At 40.1% G+C, this 26,693-nt stretch overlaps 1 protein-coding gene across 1 annotated transcript in view; it reads left to right on the top strand.

Moving 5' to 3' along the window:
• Positions 1 to 21,417, top strand: part of LOC119904913 (collagen alpha-2(V) chain-like) — a 45,051-nt gene extending 23,634 nt beyond the window's left edge. Inside the window, 47 exon segments of the mRNA XM_038721537.1 lie at positions 85 to 129; positions 320 to 373; positions 507 to 560; positions 3,887 to 3,940; positions 4,106 to 4,159; positions 4,260 to 4,313; positions 4,807 to 4,851; positions 4,942 to 4,995; positions 5,091 to 5,135; positions 6,095 to 6,148; positions 6,468 to 6,566; positions 7,730 to 7,774; positions 7,898 to 7,996; positions 8,139 to 8,192; positions 8,314 to 8,421; positions 8,593 to 8,646; positions 8,758 to 8,856; positions 9,308 to 9,361; positions 9,522 to 9,620; positions 10,175 to 10,228; positions 10,339 to 10,392; positions 10,481 to 10,534; positions 12,384 to 12,437; positions 12,581 to 12,625; positions 12,738 to 12,836; positions 12,954 to 13,061; positions 13,297 to 13,350; positions 13,533 to 13,586; positions 14,003 to 14,056; positions 14,160 to 14,213; positions 14,322 to 14,429; positions 14,769 to 14,822; positions 15,021 to 15,074; positions 15,380 to 15,428; positions 15,431 to 15,540; positions 15,647 to 15,754; positions 15,871 to 15,978; positions 16,702 to 16,755; positions 16,862 to 16,969; positions 17,090 to 17,143; positions 17,291 to 17,398; positions 17,907 to 17,960; positions 18,132 to 18,239; positions 18,391 to 18,742; positions 18,845 to 19,035; positions 19,201 to 19,440; positions 19,526 to 21,417. Coding sequence (XP_038577465.1) covers positions 85 to 129; positions 320 to 373; positions 507 to 560; positions 3,887 to 3,940; positions 4,106 to 4,159; positions 4,260 to 4,313; positions 4,807 to 4,851; positions 4,942 to 4,995; positions 5,091 to 5,135; positions 6,095 to 6,148; positions 6,468 to 6,566; positions 7,730 to 7,774; positions 7,898 to 7,996; positions 8,139 to 8,192; positions 8,314 to 8,421; positions 8,593 to 8,646; positions 8,758 to 8,856; positions 9,308 to 9,361; positions 9,522 to 9,620; positions 10,175 to 10,228; positions 10,339 to 10,392; positions 10,481 to 10,534; positions 12,384 to 12,437; positions 12,581 to 12,625; positions 12,738 to 12,836; positions 12,954 to 13,061; positions 13,297 to 13,350; positions 13,533 to 13,586; positions 14,003 to 14,056; positions 14,160 to 14,213; positions 14,322 to 14,429; positions 14,769 to 14,822; positions 15,021 to 15,074; positions 15,380 to 15,428; positions 15,431 to 15,540; positions 15,647 to 15,754; positions 15,871 to 15,978; positions 16,702 to 16,755; positions 16,862 to 16,969; positions 17,090 to 17,143; positions 17,291 to 17,398; positions 17,907 to 17,960; positions 18,132 to 18,239; positions 18,391 to 18,742; positions 18,845 to 19,035; positions 19,201 to 19,440; positions 19,526 to 19,672 — 3,915 coding nt within the window. The 3' untranslated portion in view covers positions 19,673 to 21,417.
• Positions 21,418 to 26,693: the final 5,276 nt, after the last annotated feature.

Below are 26,693 nucleotides of genomic sequence, written 5' to 3'. Positions count from 1 at the left end.
TTGTATATTTACATATATGCAAAGTTGGGATGTTTGCTGTGATGTACAAATTAAACCACAGTGTGCGAAATGTTGCTACTTCAGGGTGAAGCAGGACCACGAGGACCTCCAGGGATGCCTGGACCACCAGTAAGTTTACGCCTCCATATAAAGATTTAAAGGCTTAATTTTGTTCATGGTCTTGCCTGTTTTAATATAAGACGTGATGTAAGAACACTGCAAATTTAAAACTGTAAGTCACTCTAAAATGAACTGTAACAGCTTTTCCGAAATACATAGCCTTAGATTGTAAGTGAGTATCATGTTTTTCTCTGTTCAGGGTCCAAGTGGTGGTCAGGGAATTCCAGGAGATGCAGGAGATCCAGGACCAATGGTAGGAAAATTTCGGCTTTTTGTTATATTTTATATTTGATCCTCATATCCCTATGGCTATGGTGAGGCAGTCAAAACCCATCAGATTTAAAAGTAATGCGTCAGTCGTGACGGTTCTTTGTGTTTGTTTACAGGGTGAGCCAGGTCATCGAGGACCAGATGGGCTGCCAGGAAAACCTGGACCTGATGTGAGTCAATCATACATACATATACATCCTCTTAAAAATGCAAAATATACTATTATCCTTTTAACCGAGGACATTTATTCAAGTACAAGTACAATATTGAGGTGAAATGTGCTGTAATGATATTCCGACCGGTTTTTAATGTCAATTAACTTGTTTCAAGTATTTCCTTAAAGTTTTTCATAGTTCTTGTGTAGCAAAATGCTTTATTGTCTTGAGCATTTTTAGACAAGTTGATTTAAATTTAAAACACGAATATTGGTTATCTAATAGGTCATTATAAATTTGCAGGACTCAGATAATATATGAAATAATACACCATCAAATAAGTATTTTTTTGCATAATGAATACTTTTACTTGTGATACTTTAAACACATTTTGCTGATAATATAGTTCAATTAAATTTTATTTATATAGCACCAAATCACAACAACAGTTATCTCTGAGCACTTTTCATAAAAGAGCAGGTCTAGACTGTACTCTGTGATGATATTTACAGAAACCCAACAGTTCCCACCAAGAGCAAGCACTAGGCAACAGAGGCAAAGGGGGGGGATTATATAAATATGTTTTTAAAAATATTTAAATTTTTTAACACACACACACTTACCGTTTTATTTATTAAAATTTTTAATATATATATATATTTTTAATACACACACACACACTTACTGTTTTATTTATTTATTTTATTTTGTAACACACACACACATGCTTACTGTTTTATTAATTTATTTAATTTTTAATATATTTTCTTTATAACACACACACACGCTTACTGTTTTATTTATTTATTTTATTTTAATTTTTCCTATATATATATATATATATATATATATATGTATATATTTACGCTTTAATTACTTGTTTAATGAAATGTATGGGGTTGATTGTTCTTATGTAGTATGTATGATTGGCAATATTGTTGTTACACATTCATGCCATAAAGCTAATTTGAATTGAATTGAGAGAGAGGAACAGAGAGAAAGAGGGAGGGGGATGGAAGGAGAGAGAGAGGGGAGGGAGGCAGCCTACACAATATCCACACATAGGTACAGACAGTAAAGGTGATGTTGCTATAGACTAAATGAATAATGGTACAGATATTTACAGTAGTGTTAATGATAATTATTATATATAATATATATATTATTATAATTACAATAATAACAATAGGACTAGTAACAATAATTGGAACAGAGGGTGTCGAGCAGGAACACAGGGGCAGCAGGTGACTCACAACCACAGATCCAGACTCCACAGCTCCAGAGACAGAGACACCTGCAGGAACGGATAGGAGGAGAGAGGAGAGGGACGAGAAAGCACAAGACTACAGGAAAGGGGAGAAGTCGAGTTAGTAACATGCATTAATGGGATGAGGTTGCATAGAGAGGGAGAGAAAGAAGAGGAGAGAGGATTTCCCATGATGCACTATAGCAGCATAACTAAGGGATGGTCATAACTATAAGATTTATCAAAGAGGAAAGTCTTAAGCCTACTCTTAAATGTGGAAATGGTGTCTGCCTCCTGAACCCAAACTGGAACCTGGTTTCAGCTTTATAGCTGAATGCTCTGGCTCCCATTCTACTTTTGGAGACTCTAGGGAACCACAAGCAACCCTGCATTCTGGGAGCGCAGTGCTCTGGTGGGGTAGTAAGGTACTATGTGCTCTTTAAGATAAGATGGTGCCTGACCATTAAGAGCTTTGTATGTGAGAAGAATGATTTTAAATTCTATTCTGGATTTTACTGGAAGCAAATACAGAGAAGCTAAGACAGGATAAATGTGATCTCTTTTCCTGGATCCTGTCAGAACACGTGCTGCAGCATTCTGGATCAGCTGAAGAGTCTAAATGGACTTTTTCAAGCAGCCTGATAATAAGGAATTGCAGTAATCCAGCCTAGAAGTAACAAATGCATGGACTAGTTTTTCTGCATCATTTTTAGACAGGATGTTCCTGATTTTTGCAATATTACATAGGTGAAAAAGCGCAGTCCTTGAAATTTGCTTAATGTGAGACTTAAACGACACGTCCTGATCAAAGATAACTCCAAGATTCCTAACGGTGGTGCTGGAGGCCAGGGCGATACCATCAAGGGAAACTATATCTTTAGATAATGCATCACGGAGGTGCTTGGGTCCCAGAACAATAACTTCAGTTTTATCTGAGTTTAACATTAGAAAATTACAGGTCATCCAGGTTTTAACATCCTGAAGGCACATTTGAAGTTTAGCTAACTGATGAGTTTCATCTAGCTTGATTGATAGATATAACTGAGTATCATCTGCATAACAATGAAAGTTTATGGAGTGTTTCCTGATAATATTGCCTAAAGGAAGCATATATAAAGTGAAGAGGATTGGTCTGAGCACAGATCCTTGTAGAACTCCATGACTAACTTTGGCGCATGGAGGATTCGTCGTTAACATGTACAAACTGAAAGCGATTTGATAAATAGGACTTAAACCATCTTAGAGCGGTTCCTTTAATGCCAATGAAATGTTCCAGTCTCTGTAATAGGATCTGATGGTCAATGGTATCAAATGCAGCTGTAAGATCTAATAAAACCAGTACAGAGACAAGTCCTTTGTCTGATGCAATGAGGAGGTCATTAGTAATTTTCACCAGTGTGGTCTCTGTGCTATGATGAATTCTAAATCCTGACTGAAAATCCTCAAATAAACTATTTCTATGTTAAGTATTAGTTATTTCTATTCTAAGTTAGTTGGTAAAGATTGAGGGAAGCAAAGCAGTCTAAACATATATCTGGTTTTGTTTCAAAGGTTCCTGAGTTTGGACATAAGTCGGTACCAGCTGAGGGCAGGTCTTGGTGAATTTTGTTTCTAATAGTTAGAATTTTATCATTAAAGAAGCTCATGAAGTCGTAACTACTGAGAGCTATGGGAATACTCACTTAAGGTCCATGTGCAATAAAACCCTGTGTCAATAGAGCTGTGACTGTAACTGTCAGCCTGGCTACAGTGCTGAAAAGAAACCTGGGGTTGTTCCTATTTTCCTCTATTAATGACGAGTAGTACGCTTAAGTGTGACATTACTACTTTTACTACTACTTACTTACTTGCTCTGAATACTTATTCCACCACTGTTTGGCACTAATTATTGGTTGTAGTATATACTGTAGCAGTAGTATTGTATTGTATTATTGTTATTTTTAGCACTTCAATGATTGTTATTGTTCTTCTTCTTATTGTTATTGTTACTGTCTATGATTGCTTTTTCCATCATTAACAATAATTTTTAATATTATCAGTATTCATTTATCAGTAATAATCATTTAAGAACTATTATTTTACTGTTTCTGCTCAGGGAGAATCTGGACCTGCAGGTGCTACAGGAGAACCAGGATTTCCAGGATCAACGGTAACCAGTCGTTTTGCAGCGTTCATGAATGAAATGAATTATATTATTAATCATAACCAAGCAACACAATCAAGCAGAGGCGATGTAGTTAAATGACAGGTAAACACAACGAGAACTGATGTAAGCTGGGCATTAACAGTGATTTGATTATTTGTTTAAATGCAGGGTGCAAGAGGATTCCCTGGACTTCCAGGTCATCCAGGACTGAAAGGTCACAAGGTAAGTCATCTTGATACTTAGTCCTCATTTTCAGTGGTTATTTTCCAATGCAAGACACATCAATAACTTGCCTGTTTGTGAATTTAAATCTCGCCAACAGGGACATGCTGGTCTTATCGGGTCTAGAGGCGAGTCTGGAGCCGCTGGAACCAAGGTGTGAAATTGTCGTCTGATCTCAAAATAGATGATTCTTCATAATATATTAGAATAATTATAACTCCTCTTATACCAAACATGTACTTTTGTTTGGGCTACTAAAAGTGTTCTTAGCTGCCCAAGTGGGTTCACTTAAGGTCCATGTGCAATAAAGCCCTTCACTGTGAGGTTTCATGAAATGTTTCAGATGTGCAACTGTTGTGGAATCACTTTAGTTTTATTTTTTTGAGGAATCCTTAAGTCATGCAGCCCTATTTAGAACCACTAACTTAACCAAAGGACATTAGAGGAACCTCCTCATTTCTGTATATACAGCCATGATACTTATGCAGTTATATGATAACTCATAACTAACTTAATCCACATCAATTATATCACTTTATAACATTTAATGAAAGCGCCTCATGATGGATTTCGTCTAACACCTGCTTTTATCTGCTGTTTGTTTACATGTCAAACTTGCATTGTTTCTGTGTCTTTGTGTTTTGCAGGGTACATCTGGTACTCCGGGTGCAATGGGTGCTCCAGGCCCACAGGTATGCAACATGTACAGTAAACAGACCACCAGAACATTTTTTAATGGAGAACCAGATGTAACTCACACTGAGTCCCCTCTTCTGTTTCAGGGACCAGCGGGTTTGCAGGGAGAAAGAGGCAGAGCCGGACCAAGTGGTCCTGTGGTAAGGAAAACAAAACAGCTTAATTTGTTTGGAGAAAAGTGCAGAAATGTAAAATGGTGTTTCAGGACTGAGACATTTTCACTGTCCTCTTGCAGGGAAAACGCGGGGCATCCGGTCATGTTGGCAAACCAGGTCCTCTGGTAAGGAATTTTACCGTATAAATATAGTTTAAAGCAATAGTTCCACATTTAGGAAAGTAAGCGTATTGGCTGTCTCTTGTCAGGTGTATTTCCCGAAAATCTTATTAATTATTGCTTCACAGGAAGTCCCAATTTGCTTTTTGTGTTTCCAACATACCCACTACTTGGAGAGCAGTCAGGATAGGATGACATAGTCCAACAGACAGTTCAAAACTTGAAAATGATATAATATTGCGTGTGCCTGAGGGGGGAAACCTGGGTTTTCTTCTTGCTGTGATACATCCACCAATGTGTCCCTGATCAAGACACTTAACCCCTAGTTGCTCCAGAGGCATGCGTTCTTTGACACCAATCTTCAACCGCTTATCCTGTGTACAGGGTCGCAGGGGGCTGGAGCCAATCACAGCTTACATTAGGCGAAAGGCGGGGTACACCCTGGACAGGCCGCCAGTCCATCGCAGGGCCACACATAGACAGACAACCACCCACACTCACATCCACACCTAAGGACAATTTCAGAAACACCAATTAACCTAGCCTGCATGTCTTTGGATGGTGGAAGGAAGCCGGAGCACCCAGAGAGAACCCACGCCAGAACATGCAAACACACAGAAAGGCCAGGACAACCAGGGTTTGAACCCACAACCTTCTTGCTGTGAGGTGACAGTGCTAACCACTGCATCACCGCGCCGCCCTGTCCTTTGACATATATAGCTATTTTAAGTTGCTTTGGATAAAAGCTAAATGAGTACTGTAAATGATCATGAGATCATAGAATAGAATCAAGAATAATATATCTTTCAATATACAGTTTATTTGAAATACTGCATTGGAACAGATTAATGCTTCACTGCTCTTTGGACATAATTTTTCCTCAGAACACACAGATTGTGAAACAAAATAAACTTCCTTATTATAATTTTGTTTTGAGTATTTAACAAAATCTCCTTTAACTACAGGGCCCAATGGGAATCACTGGAGTGCCAGGTTTTCCTGGTAGCCCAGGAATGAAGGTGAGATTGTCACCAGTTTTGTGTCATTTATGGTATTTTTGGCAGAAAATTAAAGATTTGGGAAGTTTTGTATCTTATTAAGATTACTGTGAAATCTTGAATCTCTGCACAGTTTAGGCTGTTGGATGAAAGAAACAGATGACTGTGTTGATAAAGGAATGAAAATGATTGATTTTAATGATTGAGCTTTCCTGACTTGGCAGGATAATTTACAGAAAATTAGGGAATTTTTTTTCTCAGTATAACATCTAACTTCTTAAATTTCAACAAAAGACCTTGAAAATCATTTACAAAAAAGTCCTTGAATTTTACCTGATAGGGTGAAGCAGGACCGACCGGAGTGAGAGGAAGTCCAGGACAGCAGGGACCCAGAGGGGATGGCGGTCACGTAGGACCACCTGGACCGACAGGACAGCAGGTGGGTAATAATTTGTCTTAGTGTTTTGTTCAGTAGCGTCGCTACAAGTAGGCTAGCGCCGTTACTAGTTTAACTACATTTCTCAGTAGTTTGGTGGTAGCGTCGCTATTTTCTGAATCAAATAGCTTTTCAGTAACGAAGCGCTTTTATTGACTGAGTAGCGCGGTAGCTTCCACATACGCTACATTTTCCCAAGCATTTCTAAAGGATCAGTAAGTGACGCCACCGCCACACACGGACCTGTAGGTGCAGCCGGCAGAAGAGCTTCCGTGTGACGGTGACATCACGTACCGATCCTTGGGCTGATGTGTGCGACTTTGCAGCAGGGGAATAAAGTCACGCGCAATTGAGTTTAGTTTCTATTGTGATAGTTATTGTAACACCTCTTGTGAGAGGGATCAGGTCCAGCCTGCACAGCTCTTTCTCTAGTGAGGAGGAAACTTTGATATGTTGCGGCAGAAACTTGTTTCCATGACATGAGATCTCTCTCTTTCCCTTTCTCTCTCTCTCTCTCTCTCGCCCATTGCCATGAATGTTTAGGTTGTTTAGGTTGCAATGTTGCCAGACCACAAATTCACATAATTAACAATAAAAATATATAATTAATTAATAATGTGATAATGAAGTTACTTTATACAAACAACAATGGTTCTCAGTTTGTTGCATAAGGAAATACATTTAGCTGCAATGATATGGAGAAGGAGAGTTTCTGTGTGTCCGTCTCTCGCGCACACACACACTGTTTGGAGCAGGTTTTAGTCTTTCTTCTGTTGCTACTGTGAAATCAATATAAACTAGGCCTATACTGTGTGTGTGAGTGTGTGTGTATATATATATATATATATATATACATATACATCATATATGCATATATATATATATACATATATGACCTAACTATAATAAAACATAAAAAAAATTAAAAGTAGCTTGGATGTAACTAAGCTACTTTTGCCACGTTGCTGTAGCTTAGCTTGCTACATTTCACTGGGGAGTAGCTTCTGTGTAGTGAAGCTTCATTTAATGTAGAGTAGCAAGTAGCTTAGCTCACTATATTTTCCAAGTAGCTTGCCCAACACTGCTTTTGTTGGTATTTCTTTTAAAACTAAGAAAGTGAACACATGTTGTTTAATAATTAGCATTATTAATTTGTTTTTGAACAGGGTGCTTCAGGGACTGATGGAGCTCCAGGCGCTCGTGGCCAATCAGTAAGTGTAACTGCATGAGTTCTGAACTCGTAGGAATTGCTATAAACCAACTTTCAGCATTTATTTATCTGTAAATCTGTTAATGTGTTTATTACGTATCTAACTGCTCCTTCTCCTGTCCAGGGTCTAGCAGGTGTCCAGGGTCCAGCAGGGCTTTTGGGCCCCCCTGGTCCCCCCGGCCCTCAGGGAACCACAGGATCACCAGGACCAAAGGGCCAACTGGTACAATCTCTCATTTCATCGAATTTTCTTTCATGAATAACTTACTAGTTTGAATAATATTTTTAATGGTGTGGCTCATTTAGTGAAATGCACTGGGAGCTTTAATGTTTTGACCTCCAGGTTATCTGATCTCCTTTTGCAGGGAGATGTTGGAGTGCCTGGATTCAAAGGAGAAGCTGGATTCAAGGGGGAAAGGGTAAGCTAGAAAATCAAAATCCTCAAAGACCCTAAAAGCTCATATTTAACATTATTTTGGTGTTATGTGTTGGTTAGTTCACAGATTGATTGACTGATTGTTCATTGCTGGGTCTTGTTAGGGTGACCATGGCCCTCCGGGTCCATTGGGACCAATGGGAGAGGACGGGAAGCGTGGACCCAGAGGTGATGCTGGATCCATAGGTCCTCAAGGACCTCCAGGAGAGACAGTAAGCATACTCTGACTTCATATTTTAAAAACTATTTTTCTAATACTTTAAACATAGAGAGAGTTTTATGATCTCAGGTTCTGTGGAAATGTATTGGAAACTCAAAACCCTAATCTGGAAACACGGCAGATTTCTTAGATTCTTGAAAGAAGCATCCTTCATTTGTTCTAGGGAGCTCCCGGAAATAGAGGTTTCCCCGGTGCAGATGGTTTACCAGGCCAAAAGGTGAGATGACTTCACATCAAAATACATATAAGGGCAGAATTCTAGATAATTCTGATCATCAATGGCACATTTGTTACTGTGTTTTTAAACATTTGATGTTTGGCCAAACAGGGAGCCCAGGGTGAAAGAGGACTGCCAGGGTCAACCGGCACCAAAGGTTTACCTGGAGATCCAGGACGTAATGGAGAGCCAGGTTTAACTGGAGCTCGGGTAATGCAGACACAGCTACATATCCAATGTTGTCTTTGCCTTGAAGGAATTTTGAAGTTTTTTTTTGTCACTTTTAGCTCAGTTTTTGCTGTGTTTTTTTATAGTAATAAATGTTCTATGTTTCTGTTAGAGCAACTTCACACCAGCAGAAAATCTTGTATTTTCTGACCTCGGGTGCTTTAACTTTTTGCCTGGCTGAAGTGATGTACTCCAGGGTGTGTCATTACCCCGGGACATGACTGTTGGGCGTTCATGCTTCCCCTAAAACTTGTTTGACAAAACTGAACTTCAATCACATAAAATCTACCTGACATTAAATGTTTAATATCAGGAATATTGTTTTCTGCTGATTGCTGTGCAATATTTATAGAAGAAGGAGAAGATGCAACTTCAGATAGGTATCTAAGGTTCTTCTGTAACTATGTGTCTTATCTCATGTTTGATTTCACAGGGTCTGACAGGACTTATTGGCGCCCAGGGAGCAGAGGGAAAGCAAGGACCAATGGTAGGCAAAACATTTTATTTTTCATCACTCATCAAAGTTTTACCACTTACTAAAACAGCTATGTAAGAATTAATTCTTTCCCCAAACCTAGAGTACATTGTTTATGGTGGTATAGTGAATGACATGTGTTAACATTTAACATTTCTTTTGATCTTTCCAGGGCTCAGCAGGAGAGGATGGCAAACCAGGTCCAGCTGGTTCTACTGGAAACCGAGGTTTAGCTGGACCAATGGGCCTGCCAGGACCGAAAGGCTTCGCTGTCAGTATGACTCTTGTTTTATAATAGGTCTATGTACCACTTTAAAGCTAGGCGATTTAGTTCAAAAGCATTTTTGTTATATTTGTTGAAATCTCTTTTTACTTCCTAACAGTAGTCTATAAATCAAATGCTCTGACCCCTAAAAAGAAAATAAATCAGTTTTCTGTTGCAGGACTGTGATAAGCACTATGTAATGGCCTGTAATGGGGAGGGAGGCCTGAAAGAAGAGGGAGGGATTTTTAGATACTTTAAAAATCTAGCTGTTGCTAGTTTCTCAAATGTTGCCTGCTCCAGCTTTAACAAATGTAATCAGATGTTTTGTGATGTTTGGAATAATTGAAAGAGAATCCTACCACTTTGCTTAGTTTACTGATTTTCCTTTAAAATTGAAAGTGAAGTTACTGGAGTAAAAAAACTTAAGTAAACATAGCCATAAATTATGTGAAATTTTTAGGTTGGGTGTTGACAACAGGGCTATTTACTAAAAAAATACTCTGGTGCATGATGACTCTATAGATGATGTCTTCTGTGGTTGTGTTCCTGTTGATTTTTAGGGTGATGCTGGGAAGATAGGAGAGGCTGGCACACCCGGGCCTCCAGGTCAAAGGGCAAGTTTATTTTACTATTGATATAATACAATTTATGCTGAATCATTAATACATCAAATCTTAATCATCAATACAGATATACTGATAAATACTCTAATTTATCTTGCAAGGGGGCGAATGGAAAAGACGGAGAGGAGGGTACTGCTGGTCCAGCTGGCCCAGCTGTAAGCATCTAACTCTGTTATCAGTATACAATCTCACCATCTATGATTTGATAGCATTATGTTAGATGATGTTTTTGCTTTTCTCTAGGGTCCTGCAGGAAAGAGAGGAGAGCAGGGACCACAGGGGCTGCATGGTTTCCAGGTACACAGCATTCCATTAATATACATAATTATATACTTATACTTAATATACACTCACCTAAAGGATTATTAGGAACACCTGTTCAATTTCTCATTAATGCAATTATCTAATCAACCAATCACATGGCAGTTGCTTCAATGCATTTAGGGGTGTGGTCCTGGTCAAGACAATCTCCTGAACTCCAAACTGAATGTCGGAATGGGAAAGAAAGGTGATTTAAGCAATTTTTGAGCGTGGCATGGTTGTTGGTGCCAGACGGGCCGGTCTGAGTATTTCACAATCTGCTCAGTTACTGGGATTTTCACGCACAACCATTTCTAGGGTTTACAAAGAATGGTGTGAAAAGGGAAAAACATCCTGTAGTCGGCAGTCCTGTGGGCGAAAATGCCTTGTTGATGCTAGAGGTCAGAGGAGAATGGGCCGACTGATTCAAGGTGATAGAAGAGCAACTTTGACTGAAATAACCACTCGTTACAACCGAGGTATGCAGCAAAGCATTTGTGAAGCCGCAACACGCACAACCTTGAGGCGGATGGGCTACAACAGCAGAAGACCCCACCGGGTACCACTCATCTCCACTACAAATAGGAAAAAGAGGCTACAATTTGCAAGAGCTCACCAAAATTGGACAGTTGAAGACTGGAAAAATGTTGCCTGGTCTGATGAGTCTCGATTTCTGTTGGGACATTCAGATGGTAGAGTCAGAATTTGGCACACAACATGGATCCATCATGCCTTGTTACCACTGTGCAGGCTGGTGGTGGTGGTGTAATGGTGTGGGGGGTGTTTTCTTGGCACACTTTAGGCCCCTTAGTGCCAATTGGGCGTCGTTTAAATGCCACGGCCTACCTGATCATTGTTTCTGACCATGTCCATCCCTTTATGGCCACCATGTACCCATCCTCTGATGGCTACTTCTAGAAGGATAATACACCATGTCACAAAGCTCGAATTATTTCAAATTGATTTCTTAAACATGACATTGAGTTCACTGTACTAAAATGGCCCCCACAGTCACCAGATATCAACCCAATAGAGCATCTTTGGGATGTGGTGGAACGGGAGCTTCGTGCCCTGGATGTGTATCCCACAAATCTCCATCAACTGCAAGATGATATCCTATCAATATGGGCCAACATTTGAAAAGAATGCTGTCAGCACCTTGTTGAATCAATGCCACGTAGAATTAAGGCAGTTCTGAAGGCGAAAGGGGGTCAAACACAGTATTAGTATGGTGTTCGTAATAATCCTTTAGGTGAGTGTACATTTGAGATTGGCATTGGAGGCCTAACTTAGCTTTCAAAATTTATTTACATATTAAATATTTTTACAATTACAATTACTTCTCTGTCTCCAGCTAAAAGGAAAAAAACGGCAAAAACTGAAACTAAACCATAAAAAAGAGAGTTGGGAGGTCTTACACCAACAACTCTGTCCAACATAATTGTAAATGCTCTGTATTTGTATAGCTCCTTTCTAGTCTTTTCGACCACTCAAAGCGCTTTTACACTACATCTACATTCACCACCTAAGTGCTCAAACAGAAACTAACATTCACACACGTTCATACACTGGCGGAACAGCCACCAGGGGTATTTCGGGGTTCAGTATCTTGCCCAAGGATGAGGCAACCCACTCTAACTCCTGAGCCACAGCCGCCAGTAATTCACTCTGCATTTAGGCTTTCTATAAATTATGATCCCTCTGTTTCTAGCTAAAAAAACAAAATTGTTAAACTGAAACTAAACAATGAAGTCTGATTTAAACATACTAGCATATTAATGAAAATGTGGATATTCTTGTCCAGTATTGTTATTTTCAATAAAAAAATTGCGTTGGTGTTTTTTAGGGTTTGCCCGGAATGCCTGGCCCACCTGGAGAGTCAGGGAAACCAGGTGATGAGGTACAACAAAATAACCCCCCAGAAATTAACGATTTTTCCAGAAATGATTTTAGTGCGGATAGATACATTCTTATTAAATTATATCTTTTGTACTCAGAAGTTCTTCTGATCATATTACATAAACCATAATGGTTTTTTTCCAGGGTCTTGCTGGAGAGGGTGGGGCTGCCGGAGCGACAGGTCCAAGGGTAAGTCCATTTGTAGCAGTAATGACTGTTCTCACTTCTGATTAAGGGTGTAGCTCATATTCATTTTTCCACAGCCAAATGTTGTAAATCATTCACCCGGTTATCCTTGCAGGGAGAAAGAGGCCCTCCAGGAGAGAGAGGTGAAATTGGGCCCAATGGGCTGCAGGGACCCAAAGGTAGTCCAGGTGGACCGGGAACAGATGGGCCAAAGGTATTGTAATCCTAAAACCACTGACAGTGAGATAAAAAGAACCAAAACCCTACATAAAATGGAAATTTGTAGCATGTAAAGTACTGTGAACCCATGATACTTTTTCTTGTATATTAGGGTAACCCTGGTCCAGCAGGTGCTGTTGGAGAGCCAGGAGGGACAGGACTTCAGGGGATGCCAGGTGAGAGAGGCATACCAGGACCTTCAGGCCCAAAAGGAGACGCAGTAAGTTATAGAATATGATTAGATCATCTGCAAAGAGACAGAGACACCAATTTCTCAATGACCCTTAGCAGAGCAAAAAATCTGCTGTCTATGTCACAATGTCCTTCTATGTTTGGTGCATCAAGTGTGAGCAAGTTATCTGGAGGTTGTCAAATGGAATTCTGAGTTTCCTGTGTGCTCAAAAGGAATCCAGAAGCTTGTTAAAAGAGCTGAAAAGTCTGATTTCTTCTAATAGGGCTCTGTTGGAGATAAAGGACCCGAAGGTAAAGCAGGAGCTGACGGTGCACGGGTGAGTCGTGTCAACTTGATGGACACAAACCAAACTGCAGATTTCTCAGCGGATGAAGCCGGAACATTGCAGCAAAATATCTGACATGATGGCACTAAGATTAAAAATTCACTGTTAAACCATCATACAATTGAGTTTTCTTTTGTCTAATATGATAATGAATTCTTTCATTTTATTAAAAGGGGCTTCCTGGTCCTGTTGGACCTGTTGGTTCCAGTGGACCCAATGGAGAAAAGGTGAGCTCACAAGCACTCATTTTAGCATGTGTTTTAAACCTGAAAATGTGATTGTTCATGTTCATGTCATGAGCTAAAATTATCAAGCAGCAGAATCAAAAAAAATTTCACAATATAGACAATATATGACTGAAATTGAGCAGTAGACACACTATCATCATGATCATTTTGGTGCAAAACAACAAGGAACTTGTAAGAGTTTCCCTTTTTCAATTCAAAATGGCTGCCATGTAAATGAGATATAAAATTTAAATGAGCACTGGACATGTAGCATGAGCATGAACCTCAAGCTAACTCTTTAAACCCTTTAATCAAAAAATGATTTCATTGATTCCAGTTTTATATGAAAGGCACATAAGAAAATCCATGTTTTGAGAACTTCTCTTTTATTTGACTTGAATGATCCTTTATTTCAGGGTGAAACCGGCCCACCAGGACCTGCAGGGCGCCGAGGCTCAAGAGGAATTGCTGTCAGTGGAACATTTAATTCAAATGACATGGCTGACTGGCTGTACTTAATTTTCTTCTCAATAAACTGTGTATTTGTGTCTGTGTGTGTGATACTATCAACAGGGATCTACTGGTGAGCCTGGTCCAACTGGAGCTGTTGGCTTCCCTGGAACTCCTGTAAGTGCCCACTAAAGACAGCAAACGCAGGGCAGTGATGGCCAAGATATACCAATTAATAATAAGCGATAGAGGCTTGATTACACTCATTTGCTCTTTCGTTCCCAGGGTCCTGAGGGTCAACCTGGGATCAAAGGTGAAACAGGTGAGCCAGGTCAGAAGGGAGAAGGAGGAGCACCTGGACCACAGGGGATGGCTGGGCAATCAGGAGCACAGGTACACATCCAAATCTAATGAAAGTCCATGTTGCCTCCATGTCTTAATCCAAGGGTCAATTGGATTGTCTTAATCAATACTCCACAAATAAATATTTGCTAGAAGGTTTTAACTGGAATCAGTGAAGCTTTTAGACATTTTAAATCACCAAAAACATCTGCTCATCAGTGCTAATTCTGGCATCTATCGATCTATTCTTCTGACAAAAATGTCAGTCTGTAAGCATTTGTTTTGCACAGTTACATGTGTTGCCCTGGTTACTTTTTATCCACTTTTAGTCTCGTATTTGTGGTGAAAAATAGGCTGTGTAGTTGACAAAATAAACACTTCTACCCACAGGGACCCGTTGGTGTGACTGGATTGAAAGGGGGCAGAGGTACGCAGGGTCAAGCAGTGAGTTCAGCTCCATATTTTCACATGTTCAAAGACTTTGTGGCAATAATAATAACAATTTCATTGTCAGTTTATTTCTTTAAACCTTTAATTTGGTGCTTATTATAGAGTGCTTTTTAATGTGTAATAATTAAGTTAAGTGTTATTGTCATTATTATCATTAAAGCGTGTCTTATTTGAAACGTTTTCTTCCCACAGGGCTCTCCTGGTTTTCCTGGGTTGCCTGGAGGAGTTGGACCACATGGCTCCCTTGTGAGTTAATTGGTTAAGCATCAAAGTCATTTACATGGTCCACCACGCAGGATTTAAATATGGATATCCTGTCCGATATCCAGTTATTTCATATATTGCCACAGAAACAAATCATTTAAAAAAATCACTTGTGTTTTAAATTTTAATTTGTTATAAAAGGTCAGTCCTCATGTTATTAATTAGAACAACAAAGAATCACATCATTATTCAGACTCTTATCCGTGTTTCTGTTTTGTACCTGCAGTGATTTCATCTTTGTATTTCCAAAATTTGGATCATAGATCAAGATCATATTTGTGTTTCAGGGTGCTGTTGGGGCAGACGGGCCTATAGGTGCTCCAGGAAAGCAGGGGCCCCCGGGATTCGAGGAGAGAATGGAGCTCAAGGACATCAAGGAGAGACTGGACATCCAGGCCCAGCGGGCAGCCCTGGAGAGAAGGGAGACTCTGGAGAGGATGGTCCGGTGGTAAGATGCAGGAAGGAGTTCATTAATTGCTGATCTTCCAGGAGCCATAAGAATATAAATCCTGAGATGTTTCAACTGCTTGTCTGCTCTTGTGTTCCTCTGTCAGGGGCCTGATGGGCCTTCAGGACCTGCTGGCACCGCAGGACAGAGAGGAGTTGTGGGTCAGCCTGGACTCAGAGGAGAGAGAGGCATGCTGGGACTGCCAGGTCCTGCTGTATGTATTCCTGCTCAATGGTTGCTGTGGGAATTTGGTGTTGAACACGATGAGCTAGTCAACTATTACCTTTGAAAATGCTAATAATTTAAAGTTTGTATTTCTTTCTTTGTCAGGGTCCACCAGGAAAAGCCGGAGCTCCAGGAGTCCAGGGGAGCACAGGGCCCGCTGGTGGAGTTGGTTTACCAGGATCCACCGGGCCAAGAGGAGACGCCGGCCCTGAGGTATGTCCTGTGGCTTTATTTAGTAATGCTTTTATCTAGAGACACTTACACACACTCAGGACTGCTTTTTTCTTGGAAACATGGGCCACTGTATGACTCTGACAATTAGACATTAGGTTTCTGATTTCAGCTCCAAAAACAGACTTTCTGATAATTTGGTATTTAATCATTTTCTCCAAAATAGAGGAAAATCTAAGTCAAAGTATCTCAAAAATTGCAATAATGTATTAGAGCTACATGGTACAGGGAGGAAGAAGCGCTTTGAACAGGTGTTCTCACAGATTATTTATTTATTTGTTTTTTATCTTATTTATGTATATATATATATATATATATATATATATGTGTGTGTAAATATGTTTCTTTTGATGCAAATACATGCAGCAAATTGTGAAGAATGTGTTAAAATAGGATATGAGATAAATATAAAAAAGCCAATTTGATGATTATTAATGATTAGTGGAGAAGGGGTAGGATTAAATAAGCTTAATATGCTTCCTCCTATTGCTTTTTGGAAATTTTCTTTTATTAGCTTTTACTACTTACTTTATTAGCTTTTTATTATTATTTGTTTTTCTGTACATGTTCAAAATAAAGTCTTCATTCATAGATTATTATTCACATCTATGCACTTTTTTTCTGCATATATTAAGACCATATATTTATGGTTTACAGCGACACTTACATGATCATTTCATCATGTCATTACCTGTGTTTATTCAGGGTATCGCTGGAGCAGAGGGGCCCCCCGGTAAGGACGGCCTTGTAGGGGAAAGGGTAAGATTAAATATGTGTGTGTTGTTTTGTAGGGGACTGGATGTGCCATGCATATGGCTGTCTGTACTAATCACTGTTATGTGTGTGTGTGTGTGTGTGTTTCCAGGGAGACAGGGGTAATCCTGGTCAAGAGGGCCTTGCTGGTGTTAATGGCTCTCCAGGAACTGAGGGTCCTGTGGGACTGACGGGTGCTCCGGGAGAAAGAGGCGAAAACGTGAGAAATACAACAAATTTTATTTCTTGCGCTGCATTTGTCAGTCACATACAGTATCAACCACTCTGTCACAATAGCAAAGTCTGCTCAGTCATGTCCCTTTGCTTGTTTTGGGTTTAGGGTGCCAAAGGCCCCCCTGGACCCCATGGACCAGCTGGAGTACGGGGGAAAGTGGTAAGCATGAAATAAAAAGTTTTCACTTCACTGATACCCAAAAAAACAGATAAAAACCAACAATTAAAATTGATCGGTGCTTGTTTTCAGTGTAAAACACGTGTTACAGTGACACATGTTGAATTGTCATCCTGTGTCTGCTTTAAGGGACCTCAAGGACCACAGGGAGAGAAAGGTGCCGCTGGAGAACAAGGGGAGAGGGGTCAGAAAGGACATAGAGGTTTCACTGGACTCCACGGTTTGCCAGGAACAACTGTAAGCAAACTGTTCAGAATTTAGGCAACTTAAAAAACTTCCAGTTCTTTGATACTTCAGATACTACTATTCCTAAACTGTAGGTGGAATTTGTCAGTTCCTGTTTAGAAAGAAGAGCCTATACCCCGTATAACTAAATTCAATCTAATAATAAATTAATCACATTTAACAAGGATATTTGTTACAACAAGAGTTTTTGATCTGCTGTATGCTGATAATACTGGTGTTGTTTTTAACATACAAACTTTGCCACTGCAGCATTGTTACTAAAACACAACAAGATATTTCCAAGAGAGACATGAGAGCAAGACGCATTCACAGGAACTGCAACCCCAGACAGAACACAATAACACATCTACACAATAAACAAAGAATGAATAAAAACAGTTTCAAGAATTAAAGGAAACATCCTGTAATAAAGCTGTAAAAGCTCCAAGGGGACTGTGCAAATGTAGTTTGAGGGCAGTTTGAAGGTCAGACAATGAAATGGCATGCTTTTCTGTTTCAGGGTGCCACAGGGGAGCCAGGAGCTACAGGTATTGTGGGACCAGCTGGGCCGAGGGTAAGTGGATAATAGCACCATACAGTGAAATTTACAACCAGTCCAAGTGGATATTTGTTTTGTTTTTGAAGAACGGAATCATCTCAGGGAACAAGAAGATATTAAACCAGATAATAATATGCAGCTCTGCGTAATTTTACAGTGTAAATCATTCGCTGTTTTGCCATAAAGGGTCCTCCAGGAGTGGTGGGTCCTCCTGGAAAGGAAGGAAACATCGGCCAGCCTGGACCAATGGGTGCTCCTGGAAGTAGAGGTTCCGGTGGGGACCTCGGAGAACAGGTGACACAAGATTAAATTGAGTTTTTTATATTTCAAACAAACATGTTATTGGTATTATCCTGAGATACGGTGACTGCAAGATTAGTACAACTCACTGAAATACAAATATTTTTGTGGCAAGGTATATTGAACAATTTGATTTCTTTGTCAGGGTCCACAAGGTGAACCTGGACCGCCTGGCCCTCCAGGCCCCCCAGGGCCTCCCACCCCAGCAGACCTCTTTGCTCCCCCTTACGATTATGATGGGAACGGCGGTGTGCCAGAAGCTGAGGAATTCGTCGAGGACTATGTGGCCGCTGATCCTCCTCCACCTCCAGAGTTTAACAAAGATGAAGCCCTTCCCAATAAGAACGAGGCTGCCCTGCGTGCAGAAACTGGTGTCCATGCCACACTGAAGACCCTCAGCGGACATTTGCAAAACCTCCGCAGTCCTGATGGCAGCAAGATGAACCCAGCTAAGACCTGCCAGGACATCAAGCAGTGCTACCCTCACAAAAAGAGTGGTGAGGGTCCTACTTTTCCCTATTTTCAGTTATTTTTAGACCAGTAATCGACATGTAAACCTGTCGATCCTTTTAGTCATTTTGCTTCTACCTTCTATACAGGTGAGTACTGGATTGATCCAAATCAAGGAAGCACAAAAGATGCCATCAAAGTCTTCTGTAATATGGAAAGTGGTGAAACCTGCATCTCTGCCAATCCGGCCAACATTCCCAGCAAAGCCTGGTGGACAAAATCCAGTCCCAGTGCCAACAAACCCATCTGGTTTGGAGCAGACATGAACAGTGGAACTAGAGTAAGAAAGCAAGAGGCATGCATTGTGTGGAAGCTTTAACATATTAATGGGTTTGTTTCATTTCAAACATGATATTTTTAGTAAAACAAAATAGTATCTAGAAGCCTGGAATTGAAATCCGTCATTCGCTGGATGTAATTATGTCAAACTGACATCTGATTTCAGTTCCGCTACGGAAATAAGGAGGAGCAGCCGAACGCCGTGGTGGTCCAGTTGAAGCTGCTGCAGCTTTTGTCCAAAGAGTCACACCAGAACATCACCTACCATTGCAGGAACAGTGTGGCTTATAAAGATGAGAAGAGCAGCAACCTGAAGAAAGCTCTGGTCCTCAAAGGCTACAATGGCCAGGAGCTGAGGGCGCAAGGCAACAACCTCCGATACACAGTCATTGAGGACGGCTGCTCGGTAAGTCATAAACAGAGTACCTAGATTTGCCAAAAAGCAATTAGAAGACACTTTTATAGATTTATCTGTCTTTCTTTTCCTTCAGAAAACCAACGGAGAGTGGGGCAAGACAGTGATTGAGTACAGGACTCAAACTTCGGTCAGGCTGCCCGTTCTGGACTTGGGGCCAGTGGACATTGGAAAGGCTGATCAGGAGTTCGGCTTTGACATCGGCCCTGTGTGCTTCTTATAAAACACAAATCTCCAACGCAAGATGGACAGAATTAGCCTTTTTTAGAGGAGTAACATCATCACCAGAAATTATAGTATATGGACTCCTCTTTCTGTGAGCGTACAAGTCAATGAAGGTTAGATGTCTCATTGCTGCCATTCACACACCCATAAGCTGTTGAAGTACAGTGTACTTGCTGTGTCTGCCAGCATACGAGAGCCATGTGACTAGGATGCTGACATAATTTATTCATCAATAAATAAATGTACAATCTAGAGCACAAGTACTCTACAGGGAAATGCATGTGGGTGGAAAAAAAACATAAAAATAGAAAGCAAAGTTTTAGAAGAATTGTAAACTTGCATAAACTGGAAAAACAGCCAGTAATGTTATTTCTTAAAGGGATGTAGTGTCTTTTTGGGTGGATTTAGAGCTTATTGCACAATAACTGAAGGTTTAAAGTGAATAAAAGCATTCAGACCTTTTCATTTGGCTATTTCCCAGTATATGCAAGTCAGAAGGCCTGGATAGGGCAAGCGTTGATATAGCAATGACTGTAGTTCTTAATTTTAATGGAATAAAAAATTTAAATCATGCTTGAACCTAAATTATTACATTCTGTGCAGGAACTCATTTACTCACCACAGAAAACTTTTGTATCTCCTCTTCAAACTTCACCTGTAAATGCAACATATGACTGTAAATTGCAAATTATTTGTTTGTTGTTGACTATGGATGTGGAATAAATGTCTTTCTTTGGAATGACTGTGCTCTTCACACAAACCAATGCCAGAAAAGTTTAATAAATGCTCAGTTCCCCCAAATGAACAGCAAAAGTTTGCTTTGAAAATGAGTTAAAATCAGTTTAGAAATGACTGAAACTAAACCATCTCACCACTAGGGGGAGACATTGCTTTAACCTTAATGTCATCTAATCACAGTAAACTGCTTTCACCTGATGGACTTTGAAATGAAAAACCAGCAGGGCTCTGGGGGTTGAAGACCAGTAAATCCTGTGTTCAAACTGCAGCATCAATGCACATTTCAGACATGGTTTTAAGCCATCTGTTTTGCATTGGTGCTTATTTCTTGAAATACACCAACATACTGTTTTACTGATTTTCAAAACTAACACAGAAGCCTAATATCAGTTCTGAAAAGGTGTCCTGGTGGCATGCTTTCCCCTCTCCTTCAGCATGTATGGATGTGTGAACGAATGAGATGCAAAAAAAAGAGCCAGAGAGGGAGAGAGAAGGCGTCCCTACAGGAAGAAAAAGAGGCAAAGTTCAGGCAGCATATGTTTCTGGGTCGACCTCTCCTCTGCGCTCGGTGAAAGACGTGACACTCTCACCGTTTCCTGCAGCCTGGGCTCGCTCCACATCTGTCGAGGTGGTCATTTTTAGCCAGGGCTGCTATTTTCATAACGAGCATGGAACGTTTTAGATAAAAGTGGTGGGGAAGGAATCTAAACATTTACATTTGCATATTATAAGCTGCTCAGTTGGGGACAAGAGTGTCAAGTCTAGCATAAAATTACATAACATCGCAGTTCAGAAAATCACAGTTCCACTGCCCATTTTCCTCCCATCACAGCAAGCTGTTAAAGCTTTTTTTATGTTGCTGAAGGTGATTTATACATCGAAGGCCACAAAAGACCAAAACTATGTTTGAGATTGAAGTCCTTTAAGTCCCAGAATTCCTTAGTGTACCTTTAACGCAATTTTGTCCTGAAAGTCAAGTCCAGTTAAAATGATTTTAATAATATTTTCATTGTTGGCTGATTCACAGGAAGTGAATGACACAAACACATATAAATGAAGAATAATCCCACAGAATCCCAGATGTGGACAAAAGGCAGATGTGTACAATTAGTACTGCACGTCCCAGCCAGACTCCTCACTAATAACAGAAACCATATTACTGTTATTTCAGTGTTACTGTTAGTTACATTGGTTCATTATATCACTGTTAAGGCCCTGGCTACCTGCACTTATTAAAAGTCCCCATGTATCATCTAATTCTAATAAGTTTGTGTGTTATATAATATAATTGTATCTTACCATCCTAAATTTAATATTAAACCTGTTTTAATGTTATAGTCACTGGTAGTTTTATTTTTCTTTTGTGCATTTTAAGAGTACACAGCATTTCTAGAAGCTCTGTGAGGCTGGATTGAGGCACAGTGGTTATGATTTAAATTCTAACACAGCATGCTGACATGCTCACAGTGACAATGCTAACATGCTAATGCTAAGCAGGTGTAATGTTTACTCTGTTCACCATCTTTGCTTAGCATGTTAGCATCCTAATATTTGTTTTAAAAAAGTATCGGAATGTCCTTATTTTTGCAGATATGTTGTCATAAACCAAAGAATGTTGACCTGACTATGGAGCTTAATGAAATGTCAGGGTCACCAAAGTGATTACAATGACTCCCGAGGGGGGCATGGACGTCTGAGCCAATTGTGGAGATATTTTACTAGAACCCAGAAATGTCAAAGTCTGTAGAATCCATCCTCTGAGAACCAGGTAGGCCTGAACCACATTTCATAGCAACATCCCACTTCTTATTTGTTTCAGTCTGGACCAAAGTGATGGACCAACTGACTGACAGACATTGCCATTGACAGAGCCATGGCTAAAAAGTGCTACACACATTAACATTGTTATTGTTATTATTACAAAAGGATATCTGGGGATGCTGGTTTACAAAAGTGATTTGATCCATGCATGTAGCTGCTCAGCTTTAATTAGCCTCCTGCTCATTTCAAAGAGGAAGACGTAATTTCTCATTTCCTGAGGCTAAAACATCCTCTCTCTCTGATTGTTATCATGTCCTACTTGCATGCATGCATACTTTAAAGTTTCTCTGTTAGCCTGACGTATTTCGTGACAAATCCTGTATGAAAACGAGTGTGTCCCGCACATTGTAATGGTGCCAGCTTCACACAAACGTGGACCGTTGGAGTCTGCGACCCTGAGATGTCTTGGCAGCGACGCCCAGATCCTGGCTGGGGTGTCTCTTGTTCACCGAGGAGCCTCGATGAGATTTCCCAGCTACTCCTTTTCCTTCCTGTGGACCCTCCAACCCCACCTTACTGACACCCCTCTAAAACAGAACGCTTGGGAAAGGATCATGAGAAAGGCTCAAACTATTGTCCTAAATGATTTTCAGTTAATTTCTATATTGGGCATTTTGAACATTTTCTCAAATTAAATATGGAATTACTTGAATTAAGTGAATCTGGTGTGTGCCTGCTAATTCTAACACTCTTTCACTTTTCTTGTCACCTGATGCATGCAGCCAGTACATTTTCTCTTATGCTTCTCTCATTTGCAGAATAGAGCAACAAAAGAAAAATATTTGGTACTACAAGCGAGGCGACGTGGTGGCTAGGGCTTGTTGGTAAACTACTGTATTTGGCAAGCTAACGGCTAACACACTAGGCACTAGTCAGTCCCCCCTGTCATTTTGTTCTCAGGATTATACACCATTTATTTCAATAAAAAGTTTTTGAGGGGGGATAAAAGCTCTCAGAGTTAGCTCAATAAATTCACATAGTGTATTCAAATGATATGTTTGTATCACCTCTAATCTCCACCACATGTAATACTCCTCCTACTCTACACAGGAAGTTAAAGGTTCAGTGTGTTTAGAAGGATCTTTTGACAGAAATGCAATGTCATATACACAGCTAAGTTTTCAGTGGTGTATAAAGACCTTACATAATGAACGATTATGTTTAAATTACCTTAGAATGAGCCATTTCTATCTACATACACCGCGGGTCAGTACAGTAGCCCAAACAGACAAACTGCTCTACAGAGCGCGTTTTATCACTACAAGAAGAAGAAGTGGTTGTAGGAGTAGCAGTAGTCATTTGGTTTATTAGAAGTAAGAAGAGAAGTGAAATGTGGACCACACGTATTGTTTAGCAAATGAGCCAACAGTATCAGCCACTGTAGCTTCTCCTACTCGCTTGAAAAGGCAAGGTTGAGCATTCATCTGGTGTCGGACTAATCGGAATCTTTTTTTCTCCTTAAATCTTTATTGCAAAATGATGGATTAAGTGTACAGGGACATAAAGAAGTATACAGAACAGTATACAAATATACAAGAAGACACAAATAATAAAAAACTTTGCCAGAGGTAGTCTATATTATATAAATATATTAAAAGGCGGCCATATGTTGAAAGTTTTCACAGCCTTTTTGTTGATGGATTTTGAAGTTAAATTGATATAAGATATTATAGATGTCTGTGTGTTGTTTATAAGCTCTGATGATGGCGATCCAACACATCTTTGTAGTTATGTATATCACAGTTCAGGAAATGGGACCATCCGAGGAGCATGTGAATGCACAGTGAGCCACTGGTTGCAATTCACAACCCTCACCACTAGATGCCACTAAAACTTACACACTGAACTTTTAAATAAAAGTGAATGATGCAACAAAACTAATAAGGTAAAATCCCTTTTTTTGGACTCTCCATCAAAGGTCAGCATTGTCAAGACATATTGCTGTTGGTCAACAATGCAAATATGCGTGCCAAAATGTCACTCATTTCGAAGAATTTGTTTGAGTCTGTGAGTGAAGGAGCAGTTTTATTGGACTAAACTGATTTCGCTGCTTTGGCCGATTTAATGCTGGTGTGTGAACTAGACTTTATGAAATAGCATGGGTGGGTTGTCAGAATCAGAATCAGAATCAGAATTTATTTGCCAGGTATGTGTACACATAACAAGGAATTTGACTCTGGATTGTACATTGCCCACGATGTGCGTACTCATACAATAATACAATAATAAAATAAAACACAGGCTACAGTCGGAGGTGGATGTGATATACAAGTACACATACACATACATGCATACATGTATACATGTACACAGTGCGATGGAGCACAGTGCAAAGGATGCTGGAATAAACAAGTATTATGTGCAGGTATTGTGAACTAAATTGCAGGAGCTAGCATGGCTAGTGGGCTTTTAGCAGTCTGTAAATAATTTGTCACAAATAGTTTTCTGATGCAGTTCTGAATTGGATCAGATTCGGATTAGATTAAACATATTTTTTTAAAAGATCAAAATTATTTAAAGCATTGTAAACTTTGTGGAGTAAATTAGATTACATTTATTCATTACTACTGTGTGTGATTTTCAAAAGAAATTTCTATTGTGACTGGCTGATATCAAAAAGTGAAATCGAGTGAATACTGACATACAGAAAACTCAGTTGCACATAAAAGCTGTTCTCCAGATGGGTGCTCCCTCTCAGTCACACACACACACACACACACACACACACACACACACACTCTCTCTTCCACACACCCCTCCTCCACAGCTAAAGTTGAAGCTGATCGAAAGGGAAATGGACATCCCACCTTTACCCGATCCTGGGAGGAGCCTGTGCCTGGTGGCAGCGAGGAGAACAATGGCAGGAAACTAGGAGAGGAGCGAGGGAGTTCCTGTTGGCTGACGATGCTGAAGACGAGAGCTGCGTCGCGCCTCCTACAAGTGGATACTGGCGCGCTGCCCTGAGTAGTAGGAACTGAGCTCTTTAAAACTTATTGTTTGAGATGTTTTGTAGAGTTTGATTCCAAATGTCGGACATTTGAAGAGAGTCTTAGAAGTCCTGCTGTTAGACTCTAAAATGAAGATCAAACAAAATTGCTTGCAAAGCAAATAATCACACCAACTAGTAAGGTCACTTTTACACCAAAAGGTCAGTTCAGTTGGTTGAGTTGAAGGAAAAATAAACCATTTCCTTTTAGTTCTGGTCCATTTTGTGTTCACACTCACTTATTACAAATGAACCACCGCCAACAGTAGGCTATTGGCCTAATTTTTTTTTGGTCCCCAACAGAGTTCAAACAAGTCAAACGGGGCAAGAAACACAAGCTGTCAGACAATTTTAACGTTGTAAACAAACCCCTAGGTAGACAAACTTATTTGAAAAAGAAAGCAAACATTAATGATAAAATTATTACCCAAATTCTAAACATCCATCACAACTTAAGGACCAGATTCCCGGTTCAGCTTTGACCTACAGTAGCTACCTGCTGTAGTTTTGGTGCAATGAGGGATTTCAAATAAATTACAATACAAAATTTTCTCTTAATAAAGTGGTTTTAGATAAATTCTAAAATCTGACTATCTGGCCTCTCATGTTTCTTGTCTTGCCAGACCACATGCTTACAACATCGTGTTCCCAGATCTCAGCAATTACTTGTGCGCCCATTAGTGCCAATAGAAATGATGGCTAAACCCATAGATGTAATAAACCACATTATGTGGAGATTAAGTGTCATCAACATTAGAGCAGTTAAGAAGCAGCTGTGTTCTTTTGAAATAAAAAATGTCGCTCTTAAATTGCTCTTCATTGGTAAATTTTTATCACAGCTATAACTTGAGATTTTAAACATATTTAAATATCTGATATAATAGAAATTCGGCAGTTTTTTCTTGCCGCTAGGGTGAAAGATAATGACATGTATGGAGGCCCACAGCTGTAAAGGACATAAAAAACCCAAATGCTACGACCCTGGCTAGCAATCTGGAAATGAACTCTCCACATGATGTAGTCACACGTTCGATCATGACGTCCCTCCAGAAACGCCCAAGCAGCGAGGCTACCAGACAACCAAGTGTTGACATCACTCTGTGATGAGCTGCTCAGATAATTCATGACCCTGCAGCGGTCTGAAAGGGCCGGGCTGCGAGCAGCAGACTTCCTGCGGTCCCACCCAGGCCCGGGTCGCATCCATACAGCCGGGCCACATTGCTCACCCCAACCCCTGTACTGTACGCCCTCCACACCCTCGAGCACAGCCAAGAACTCATTCCATTGTTCTCAAGAGTGAGACATCCCCATGCACAAGTGGCCAGAACAAGCTAAGAGCCAGATGTGTATGTGGTATGTGTTCGTGTGTGTGAGAGTGCATGGCAGAATGTTGTTTTGTGAGTGTGGCTTAACCAGAAAATGCTTCAAACACTTAGGGTTTTTCATGAAGAGGAGTTACTGGAATCCCCATGCA

This window comes from Micropterus salmoides, unplaced genomic scaffold, assembly GCF_014851395.1.
Source record: "Micropterus salmoides isolate LMB-PRFRI ecotype aquatic unplaced genomic scaffold, ASM1485139v1 Ms_hic_scaffold_1, whole genome shotgun sequence".
NCBI lineage: Eukaryota > Metazoa > Chordata > Actinopteri > Centrarchiformes > Centrarchidae > Micropterus > Micropterus salmoides.
Note: the sequence above shows the minus strand (reverse complement) of the source record. Positions and strands in the feature narration are given on the sequence as shown.